The 12,796-nt window shown below is 34.7% G+C and overlaps 1 protein-coding gene across 1 annotated transcript; it reads left to right on the top strand.

Annotated features, from left to right (window-relative positions):
* Positions 1 to 629: 629 nt before the first annotated feature.
* On the top strand, positions 630 to 9,938 carry LOC106136277 (zinc carboxypeptidase A 1). The gene is made up of 12 exons (XM_060949060.1): positions 630 to 979; positions 1,230 to 1,626; positions 1,704 to 1,788; positions 1,941 to 2,143; positions 2,527 to 2,611; positions 3,444 to 3,637; positions 4,553 to 4,713; positions 5,142 to 5,532; positions 6,280 to 6,364; positions 7,348 to 7,550; positions 8,783 to 8,867; positions 9,647 to 9,938. The coding sequence occupies exons 1-12, from the start codon at positions 699 to 701 to the stop codon at positions 9,910 to 9,912; spliced, it is 2,436 nt and encodes an 811-aa protein (XP_060805043.1). The 5' UTR covers positions 630 to 698; the 3' UTR covers positions 9,913 to 9,938.
* Positions 9,939 to 12,796: the final 2,858 nt, after the last annotated feature.

Below are 12,796 nucleotides of genomic sequence, written 5' to 3' on the forward strand. Positions count from 1 at the left end.
TGAGAAAGTTTAAGACTTCTGTTATGTGATACCTAACTCTACTAAAGAGAGACGGTAGAGAATGCCTTTTGGCATAAAGTCCACCTGTTATACATTTGACGTGCATAAAGTTAAAGTAAACAAAATAACCAGAACTAACGCCAGGAGAAAGAATTATATCAAGTTAAAAACAACGGGTGTTCTTAAAACTTCTATCAGCTTCGGCTTTCAGACCATACATTTTTCTTTTTCACCCATCTTTCCACTGGAGACAGAATAACGCAAATCTAAATTTCCTAATCCAGGATCATGGTCAAGGGCTCACTTAGGACTTAACTGACACTAACACTAGAGGAAGACAAGGAAATGAATATATGTAACAATTTTCAATTTTGTTTATGATCGTCTTATTGTCAGGTTGGCTGGAAGAGATCCCACTTAGGGATAAGCCCGCCTTTGTACTGTACTGTTTTTACTGTAATGTACTCCTTTAGTGAACAATAAAGCATTTACTTACTTACTTACTTTCACATTTATTCCTATTTCCATGTGATTTGTCAAATGTTTACTTGCGCTAAATAGATAAAACATTATAACTACGGTAACAATTTATGACACCAGATAATTATAATCGATGTTTCCTTAATCCTAGCAACTTCAAAGTCATTTACTTTCGTCATTTTAGTTAGTAAGCATTCCTAAACTTAATATTCATAATAATGTTGCGTGCATTATTAATTATTTTGTTATCAACAAATTTAGTTTTTGGAAAGTTTAACTTTACAAATTACAGTTTATATAGAATTCATCCTAAGAATTCTGATCAAATTAAATTGTTCCAAGACTTGAAGAAGACTGATAAGTATGATTTCTGGAGTGAACCTGCCCCGAATGTCGATTATGTGTCAGTGTTAGCAAGCCCTGAAAATAAAAACGATCTAGAAAACTTACTAAAACATAAAAATATCAATTTTGAAATTACTTTGCCAAATATACAAGAGTAAGTACCTTCAAGGGAAAGTTTTTAAACTAAAATTCATTACACTAAGATAAGAAAAATAACTATTTTTTAAATGTCATTTATTCTAAGATATACAATCAATGTTTCGTAAGTAGCTGTTTAATCTGAAAATAAAAAAGCTATTATTGTTTTATGTGCTTGGTAAAACTTTTTGGCAATGAGTTTTTGAAAATAAAATGATTACTCACAATCATGTTGACATCATTCATATAACATTTATAAATTTCAGTGTAATTGACAAAGAAGTCATTCAATCTTACACCAGAAGCAACTTAAAGAGCATGCAATGGAATGCATATTACACTCTTGATGGCATTTACGGATGGTTAGAAGATCTAGCCTACACGTATCCTTCAACAGTAAGCATTATCACAGGTGGTCACTCGTACGAAGGCCGAGATATAAAAGGAATCAGAATATCCCATGGTGCTGGTAGAAAGGCTATTTTTATTGAAGGTGGAATACATGCCAGGGAATGGATATCACCTGCAGTCGTTAACTACATTACTAATGAACTAGTAACTGGAAGTAATGAGGAGGTAAAAGCAGCTGCTCGAGATTTTGACTGGTATATATTTCCTGTAACTAATCCTGATGGATACGTTTGGACCTATCAAGAGAATGGGGTGAGTGTGATACGAAATTGGTTTAGATAGATGAAATTAAAGTAATAAGTAAAAAAGCTTTAAATTTTGTTTTACAGTTTAGATTGTGGCGAAAGAATCGACAACCCTATGGTAATCAATATGGTGTCGATCTAAACCGTAATTGGAACAATAATTGGCTTCGTAAGTTAACTTCTCTGATTCGATATTTAATTTTGAATAAATTTAAATTGATAGTACAAGTATGATCGGTCATGCGACTTTATTTTATTGAAAATGTCATTGCAACTGCTTTATTAATAAATTTAAGGTTAATTATAATAAATTGTTTACAGAATACAGTGTTAGTGTCAATCCAGCGTCAGACGTCTACGCTGGGCCCGGTCCCTTTTCTGAGCCGGAAACTAGATCTCTCTCATATTACATCAGATCTATAAGTCATGACATCGAGCTGTACCTGTCTTTCCATTCATCGGGCCAACTTCTCCTATTACCTTATGGGAATACTACTACTCCATTAGCTAACTACTACGATGCGGTATGATGTAACAGTATTTTGTTTTAAATTTTATAACACCAAGATGAGAGAGTTTGTAAATATCATGATTATACCTGTATCAAATGGCAGGTGCCCATCGGCGCGACCTGTGTTTACGATAAACCTTGAAAATCCAATCTTGAAAAAATATTGCCAACATAATGCTTCAGCATATAAAAAAAAATATCATGATTAAGACATCAAAAATGTTTTGGAATAGAAGTCGTAAGAATTTAGTCACGAAATCGTCTTGAATCATTTATTTAGTTTTTTAAAGACTAAAATCTTCCCTATTTTTTAAACTATCTAATGTTTTTTTTTTACTATCCATTGTCTACTTTTCTTTAAGAGAATTACGAATTTACTTTGCATATTTTTTTCAGATTAATATCGGAAGACGTGCTATGGGAGCTCTTTCAGTTAGATATGGGACGCAATACACTACAGGAAATATTGCAGAAGCAATATGTAAAGAGACAATACTTTAATTTCTAATTTAACTTTTTAAGCTTCTTCTATTTAGAGACTGATTTTAGATAAAATTAATTAAGTGGTTGACAATATCTTAATATTTTAGGCTAAATCAAGCATCTGTTGATGACTGAATGAATTCTTCATTTCTATCAGATTTGTTAGCAACAGTTTTAATGTCTTTAACGTGGTTAACATGACAACTATCATATAAGCCACCAGAGAAAATCTGTATATTCAGGACCATAAATATAAATATGGAACAAATTCTCATCATGCCCTGGCCGGGATTTGAATCCCGGACCAAATCTAATACAGACAAGCGCACTACCGCTGCGCCATACAGGCCGTCGATATCGGCAAGGATCCCTTGCAAGTTTGTGGAAGTCAACGTTACGAAACTGAAATAAACCATAATAGATACTCCCGGATCGTGGTCAACGGTAAACCCAGGATTTCCCTTAAGAGAGTTGATAGTGCGACCAGAAATATATATTGATGATGATATCATTATATCCTAATATGGGTTAACGAAATCATATTCTTTTTAAATCATCGAAATCGTATTTTTTTTTGCCGTGTGGTTTCCGGCACCAATACAAAAAAGAATAGGACCACTCCATCTCTTTCCCATGAGGGATGGGCTTACAAACTTGGGATTCTTTTTTAGGCGATGGGCTAGCAACCACTCACTATTTGAATCTCAATTCTATCATTAAGCCAAATAGCTGAACGTGGACATTCAGTCTTTTCAAGACTGTTGGCTCTGTCTACCCCGCAAGGGACATAGACGTGACCATATGTATGTATGTATGTATATTCTTTTTAGATTTTGCGACTGGAACAAGCCTTGACTGGGTTAAAGAACATCTGAACGTACCTTTGGCTTACTGCTACGAACTTCGTGATCGCGGTACTTATGGACACCTTCTCCCGGCTGATCAGATTCTACCTTCAGGCGAGGAGACCATGGATTCTGTTCTGGAGCTTATTTACCAAGCGAGACGGTTCGGGTATCTTGACAATTGAAATAATAAATGACTTAATCTTTTTTTTTAACCTTTTCTTTAACCTTTGCTGTATGATATTGTCCAGTCTACGTCATAAAGACTAGGTATATATGGTAATATGTTTGATAATTCTATTAGCATTAAGTGCGCCTATTGTAATTTACATACTGTAAATGTTACAATAAAGAATAAAAAAATGAACAAATCAAATATATTATAGAGAAGATAAAACTAAAGAGTGTTTACATTATGAGGGGTTTGATCAGATAAACTTAGAAAAGGTGGAAAAACTTAAGATAACAATTTGATTTTTGAATTAGCGTTGTTAAATTACTTATGATATAATTATTTCAAGATTGATTTTTTTTACGGTTAGCGAAATTATTATTATTTTACGGCAGCCCAATGAGTGATCGATATGTTTTGTTTATGTCATGGCTAATAATTTAAATACATCTACTGGTATTACTCCTTAAGCTTTAGGATTAAAAAATATTTAAATGTATTTATCAGTTTGTCCTTTGATAAAACAGTAACACACATTATAAATTTTATCGTGCCAAGATCATTGATATGAATATCATTAAACACATTTATTACGTCTAGATCTGATATAAGTATAAAATAACGATCAGTCATTTAATAGATCAGTTTTGGAATTTATTCAAATTTTTAACAGAGCATAAAATAATAGGTAGTTATAAATCAGTGCGAGATGAGTAAAAATAAACAATAAAAACATTACAACTTAATAAACTCATAAATTTTTTATTACATTCTAGAACAATTTAAGCTATTGAACGAAAACATGATAAAATTAATAATACTAGCTGTGATCCACATCGCAGTATGTGAAAAATTTCGTTTCGATAATTATACATTGTACAAAATATATCCAAAAGATGTAAAACAAGTGAATTTACTTCAAGATCTTCAGAACAGTGATTCTTTGTATGATTTTTGGACTGATCCAATTCCATCAGCTGAATATGTTTCAGTGTTAGCAAGTCCTGGAAATAAAGGTGAATTGGAAAGAATTTTGAATGTCAATAACATTGTATTTGATGTGATGATGTCAAATATTCAAGAGTGAGTATTAGTTAAATGTTCAGAAATGATTGTATTATAATTATTATTCGGAGTTCTTTGATCAAATTTTCTAGTATGTTAAAAGAATAAAAAAAGTAAATTGTAAAGAAACACGTATTTCATAGTTTGAAGACATTTATGATAAAAAAAAATTAAACATAGGACGATAATGTTCATCAATAATTTTCAAGTGTCCAAGTTTCTTTAGTCAAGTACGAGTATGTGCTTATTAAAACGTCTTTGATGACGAAATTAACAATTATGTAATTAATTAGAAGTTATATATTTATCGTGTGGTTTCTAGCAATTTGATACAGAATCCAACCTGTCACTATTTGAATTTCAATTCCATAAAACTCAATTCAACCCCGCAAGGGATATACACGTGACTTAAATATTTATGTACTGTGTATGTTGTATAATTACAGAGCCATTGACAAAGAAAAAGTGAACACTTATGCTCGAAGCAACATCAGAAATATGACTTGGGACGCATACTATGTCCTTGACGATATTTATTATTGGATGAAAGATCTTGCTGTAACTTACCCTGCTATAGCAAATGTCATAGTCGGCGGAATATCATATGAAGGCAGGGAAATTAGAGGCATTCGAATTTCCCACGGTAGTGGCAGAAGGGTCGTTTTTCTTGAAGGTGGTATACATTCAAGAGAATGGATTTCACCATCAGCTGTTTGTTATATTCTAAATGAATTACTGACGAGTGATGATGAAGAAATACAGGCTATTGCCCGCGAGTTTGACTGGTACATCTTCCCAGTAACTAATCCTGATGGATATGTTTGGACACATGAACAGGTATCTAGTAGTTTTCTTATTTTTTTAATTTTTGAATGTATTTTTCTATTTATTACATACTAGAGGCCGCCCGCGATTTCGTCCGCGTGGAATCATTCCCGCAGGAACTTCAGCTACCTACATACCAAATTTCATCGTAATAGGTTGAATAGTTTTTGCGTGAAAGAGTAACAAACATCCATACTTTCCTCGTATATCTGCTTAGTCAACCTGCTTTCACATATCCTTTCCACATGACCAAACCAACTTAACATACCCTATTCTATTCCTATTACTGTCTCTTCTTCTACATCACAACAGTTCCTTATCACGCTGTTTCTTATCCGGTCACTCAATTTGTCGGTCGTTAGGATACCTGCATATTAAGGCAGTTGAATTGAATTAAATATCAGAAACAAAAGCAAACATTTTCTCTTGTTGCTTTAAATTTTCTAATATACCTAATCGTAAATTAATTAATTTTCTTTCTAATTCCCGAGATTCTAATTTAATGGAAAAGAGATGAAATATAAATTAATTCATTTTAATTCTTTCTCAAGGATGTCGCAAAAGGCGACTAAGGTAAAGGCTAATAAGCTTGGGATTCTTCTTATAAGCGATAGGCTAGCAACCTGTCACTATTTGAGTCTCAATTCCATCTGCTGAGTATGACCTTTCTTTTTTGCGAGACTGTTGGCTCTGTCTACCTCGTGAAAGAAAAAGCCATGATTGAATGTATGTATGTAAATAAATTTTCATTGTTTTCAGTTCAGAATGTGGCGTAAAAATAGACGTCCAATTGGTAACAATTTTGGAGTGGATTTAAACAGGAATTGGAACAATAATTGGCTTGGTATGTGTTTTTTTTTTGAAATGGCAAAATACCGCAACCATATTCGGGATGCGCTCAAAGCTATATAATCTTTTTGTAAAAAATAATTTTGTTTCTTTATTATTTATGTGGATGACTCCATCTCTTTCCCATGTTTGTCGTAAAAGCCGACTAAGGGATAAGCTTATAAACATGGAAGTATTCCAATAGGCGATGAGCAACCTGTCACTATGCCAATCCTGTCCTGTTAATTCTATCATTAAGCCTAACAGCTGAACGGGGCCTGTCAGTCTTTCAAGAATGCTGGCTCTATCTTCCCCGCAAGGGATATAGACGTGACCATATTATGTATATATGAATGAATTTTATAACTTAATGATTAAGAAACATGTTATTTGAAATGCCTGTGACTTTATCCACGTTTTATCTTTCCACTATTTGTATTGACCGAGCGACTGATGATCAACTTGTGGAAAAAAAAACTCGTGTATGTATGTTTGTAACGCGATAGCTTTCAAACCGCCGGTCTGATTTTGATGAAATTTAAAATGTACATAGGTCCTGTCAATAGAAAAAACTTTGTAAACCGACGAAAATTTGCGGCGAACAACTATTTAGTTATTTTATCACCAACTTAAGTGCAGATTACCAATGGACATCAATTAACACATACACTCATACATATGGTCACGTCTATATCCCTTGCGGGGTAGACAGAGCCAACAGTCTTGAGAAAACTGAATGGCCACGTTCAGCTACTTGGCTTAATGATAGAATTGAGATTCAAATAGTGACAGGTTGCTAGCCCATCGCCTAAAAAAGAACCCCAAGTTTGTAAGCCTATCCCTTAGTCGTCTTTAACGACATTCATGGGAAAGAGGTGGAGTGGTCCCATTCTTTTTTGTACTGGTGCCGGGAACCACACGGCACGGCACGGACATCAATTAATCACGCAAGAAAAATAGTACCTACCTATATTTTCTTAACCGGTTTAACCTTAACAGTTGCAGGCGCCAATACGAATCCAGCGACGGACATTTACGCAGGACCTGGTCCGTTCTCGGAACCAGAGACCAGGTCGCTGTCGGATTTCATCAGGAGCATCGGCGATAGGATCGATTTGTATCTGTCATTCCATTCGTTCAGTCAACTGCTGCTGATTCCGTTCGGTAATACCACGGAACCTGTGGGCAATTATTATGATGCTGTAAGTATATTTTAGAATTATTGTAATTCATTCATTCATTCATATAATCACGTCTATACCCCTTGCAGGGTAGACAGAGTTAGCAGTCTTGAAAGACTGAAAGGTAAATGATAGCATTGAGATTCAAATAATGACAGGTTACTAGCCCATCGGTCAAAAGAAGAATCTCAAGTTTATATGCATATCCCTATATCGCCTCTTACGACATCCGTAGGAAAGAGATGGCGTGTTCCTATTCTATTTAATATTGGTGCAATATTGGTGAACCACATTGCACTAATAGATACATATAGTAACGTAATAATATATACATATAGTAACGTCTTTATCACTTGCAGGGTAGACAAAGCCAACATTCTTGAAAATACTGAATGGTCACGATGCTGTATCGTTAAATGATGGAATTTTGATTCATATAGTATATTTCAGCCATTCTGCTAAAAGTGGCCTTTAAATCATTTTGAGAATGTCGGCTCTGTCTACCCCTCAAGGGCTATAAACGTGCTTATGTATATGTATATGTATGCATGTATTTTTCAACAATTTTTGTTACAAACAAAATACAAATCTTTCTCTTCCTAATACTATGGACTTATATCTATTGACATAAAGGTCTTCATCAGAGCTCTTAAACAAAAGAAAGAAATACTGAATAATTAGTATATATTTATGATCAGTAGATAACATAAACAGTATTCAATATCCGTCTTGTCGATATTTTAATAACTTTAGCGGTTACATTGTGTTATAATTACATCCGTCATCTGTTTTTGATATCTGATTGATTCGTCTTGTCTGTACGTAAAGCGATTGTTATTGTATAATTAATTACTACATCCATACATATAATCACGTCTATATCCCTCTCCGGGTAGACAGAGCTAATAGTCTTGAAAAGACTGATAGGCCACGTTCAGCTGTTTGGCTTAATGATAGAATTGAGATTCAAAAAGTGACAGGTACAGCTAGCCCATCGCCTAAAAGACGAATCGCAAGTTTATAAGCCCATCCCTTAGTCGCCTATTACAACATCCATGGGAATGAGACGGAGTCATTTCTTTCTTTTTTTTTTATTGGTGCCGGGAACCACACGGCACATTAATGAATTACTCTTTATTTTATACTAGCTGTTGCCCGCGACTTCGTCTTTTGCCCGCGATTTAGATAATTTATTTTTTAATAAAATTTTTTTTTTGCAAATACTATTTGGTAATATTTTCTTTTTTTTTTAGCTAAACATTGGCAGGAGAGCTATGGGGGCTCTATCAGTTAGATACGGAACACAATACATCACTGGAAATATAGCTGAAGCTATCTGTAAGCAAATGTTCATTAAATACATACATACAATCACGCCTCTTTTCCGTAGGGGTAGGCAGAGACTACATCTTTCCACTTGCCACGATCTCTGCATACTTCAATCGCTTCATCCACATTCATAACTCTCTTCATGCAAGCTCGGCGGTTTAGGGTACTCTTGACCTGACCCTTTACCAGAACGTCCTTAATTTGATCAAGATACGTTCGTCTAGGTCTTCCCACTCCGACCTTTCCCTCCACACTCTCCTTGCATAGTCAACCTATATGTAATTTTCTATTTTTTTGCCTAACTCAACCCTTCGTTTTTCTTGGGGTCAATAAAGCAATACATTAATAACTTGACTTAAACATTCCTTTTGTAGAAAATTTATTTTATTTGCAATGTGAAAATTAATAATCATAGTCCACATGCAAATAAAATTAAAATAATGTTTATTAAGCTCGCCGTAAGACACATTTTCGGTCACGAAACTACCTTTTAAGAAATTTAAAATTATGGTCAGAAAGAAATCGTCGATACAATTAAATGATCCGAATTATTAAATTAGATCATTAGATCCAAATATAAAATCCTTTAATCCACACTATTTAGATCTTGAGCATCAAAATATTCAATTTAAAAATAAACATTAATACCTTTTACAATGCCATTAAGAAAGAAAGAAGGAAAACACAGAAAAAAATATATATTTGGTACAAACATTTATAACTAATTATAACAAACATTAAAAAAAATGACGTCGCATGCGCACCTATTACGATAAATTTATTTTCAGACCAAGCCACCGGCGGCAGTATAGACTGGGTAAAGGAACAACTAAACGTGCCTCTAGTCTACTGCTACGAGCTCCGTGACAGAGGAGCCCACGGGTTCCTGCTCCCAGAAGACCAGATACTGCCAAATAACCAGGAGACGATGGACTCTCTGATAGACCTCATTCACCAGGCGAAGAGATTCGGCTACATGAGAAGTGGAGTTGCCGGCAGTAGTTATATAGCAACTGTAGTTTTAGCTATATTGTTTTTTATTGTTAATTATTAGTGAAAATAAATAAAAAATATAGTATTCCATTTTTTTATGTCGTGTGCCGTGTGGTTCCCGGCACCATTACAAAAAAGAATAGGACCACTCCATCTCTCTCCCACGGATGTCGTAAAAGGCTATTAAGGGATAGGCTTATAAACTTAGGATTCCTCTTTCAGGCGATGGGCTAGCAACCTGTCGTTTGCACTGAACCTGAATCCAACTGTATATGTAAGACTATTTTCCACAAAACCTTTAACCCGACGAGAAACTAGTAGCTAAAATGTATACTTACCTGATTTTAGATTTAGTTAACTCACAAAGAGCCCATTCATAGTGCGATTCGTATTAACGTCTGAACGCTATCTAAATATTCTAAACTCTATCACCTTTGACTCTAAGGATATATTCGTGTGTATTTTGTGCATAATTTTAGATGTTAGCCACAAGTGCATACGATCGCAAAAGAGGGTACCATGAGGCTACTTTTGCGATTAAAACAGTGCTTCTATTGACTGAGCGTGGTACACAAGCATGTGAAGATTTAGCCTGAGGCCATTAGGCTATATGAGAGAAATTTGGATGGTGTTATGCAGTATCGCTTTTCTAAAATGAGTTTTGTTTATTTTTTAATATAAGCTTTCATACGATATTGTGTAACTATACATTATTTGCTACCAGGATGAATATGTTTAACTCGATGTTTATGACGAAAGTGAATGACTAACTGACATATAAACGCATACGCATAGCCCAAACCGCTGGGGATAGAGTCTTGAATTTGACGTATATGTTTTATATGTAGTCTAGGTTAAATAGTGAATCTATTCTAAATTTCCACAGTAAAAATATTTTTTTACATATATTTTTAAGAGAATATATACATACGATTCTATGAAAATCCCTCACGGACGATATTGAGATTAACCCATCGCCTAAAGTTTATTAGAGTTCCTCTTAGTTTTTAAGTTTTGAAATGGTTTAATAATGCATAAACTGTTACAAAATAAATATTCTGAATTGCTGGGAAAATACAAGATACAAACTGTAAAATGTGAATATTTCTTCTTCATAAAGAAAAGTGATTTCTTATTGCATAAACTGCTCCAAACTGTCTCGCAGAAGTTATCGCGATCTGGCAACTCTTTGCGGCACGCGGCCGGGGTTACTGCGCACTGGGATCCCGGACTATGAAGCTATAAACACTATGTTTTAACTAACAGATGAATAAAACGAAAATCTTCGTTTTTATAGTTCCTGTCTCCATCCGAGAGAGAAGCATGATTTTGAATTTGAAAAATTTTGAAAATGAAAAAACCATGCTTCTTTCTCGGAGGGCAATAAAGGACATCTTATCAGTTGCCACAGTCCTTGCGTTCTCTTTTTATACATACATATAATCACGTCTTTATCCCTTGCGGGGTAGACAGAGCCAACAGTTTTGAGATTGAATTGAGATTCAAATAGTTGCTAGCCTGTCGCCTTAAAGAAGAATCCCAAGTTTATAAGCCTATCCCTTAGTCGCCTTTTACGATATCCACAGGAAAAAGATATACATAATTTAAAAGGAAAGAATCATAAAGCTTTTTCGACTACACTAAACAACACAGAACACAGCACACCGAGCCAGATTTCTAAATACGAACAGCGAGTTGCGAGAGCATCGACCGAAAAAAGCTAACAATTTGCAACTAGAAATTCAATTTTCTGTGTCCAAGCGAAAAAACTGGCAAAGATTGTTTTAAATCGAAATGTCGGGGTTCCGTAGCTTTATTATTAATAAGGTGTTCAGCGGTCGCGCTTATTCGAATTGTCACTAAACTACTCGTATCATCTTGCCCCGGTAGAATAGCACGCGCGGCGCCGACATTATCGCGCAAAAAACTATCGCTGTACGAGTATGTGCCTTTTGTTTATTGTTTTCAATTATTATTGTTGTGTCGTCAGCGAATAGTATACATAATTAAGAGTGACATAAATTAAGAGTGACATAAATAAATATAAATAAATATAAATATATACGGGACAAATTACACTGATTGAGTTAGCCTCGAAGTAAGTTCGAAACTTGTGTTACGAGATACTCACTCAACGATACTATATTTTATAATATAATACTTATATAGATAAACATCCAAGACCCAGGACAATCAGAAAAAGTTCTTTTCTCATCATGCCCTGGCCGGGATTCGAACCCGGGACCTCCGGTGTCACAGACAAGCGTACTACCGCTGAGCCACAGAGGCCGTCGAATTATGATATACATTGATGTTTAGTTGCATTAGAAGGTAAGAAATTAGGAATCTATAGCTACATACATTTACGTACCAAGCACGTCCAATGAAAAAGTTCTTATTGTATCCAAATCAGAACAGTTCCTAAATGATATCCATTGTAGATGCGTAGGTCTACTGCGACTATTGTTCAATAATATTTTGTTTAATCTTTGATATAGGGTGTAAGAAAACCCAAAATACTTCTGATAAAGAATCACTGAAAAGAGTAACATCTTAAAATTAAGAAGAAGAAGAAATAATAACTTAGAGACATATTGTTACGGGCCCCTAAAACAGTGCACCGGGCATAGCGTCCATATTTGGGTGTTTCCCACAAACAAAGGTGCAATAAAATATGTAGGATGTATACTGGAGCAAATTTATCGGAAACCGCGGCAGCAATGGTTGTGTGCATGTTGGGACAAGCATTCGATTGGAGCGCTACCATTGGTACGTCTCTCGATTTAAACTCGAATGGATAATAGTTCGTTTGTCGTCAGTCTCCATTAGGTTTTCCGGGAACCCGGTGTACTTTTAAACATCTTACTAATATTATAAATGCGAAAGTTTGTATGTCAGGATGTCGGTATGGATGTTTGTTACTCTTTCACGCAAAAACTACTGAA

Source organism: Amyelois transitella, chromosome 18 (assembly GCF_032362555.1).
Source record: "Amyelois transitella isolate CPQ chromosome 18, ilAmyTran1.1, whole genome shotgun sequence".
Taxonomy (NCBI): Eukaryota; Metazoa; Arthropoda; class Insecta; order Lepidoptera; family Pyralidae; genus Amyelois; species Amyelois transitella.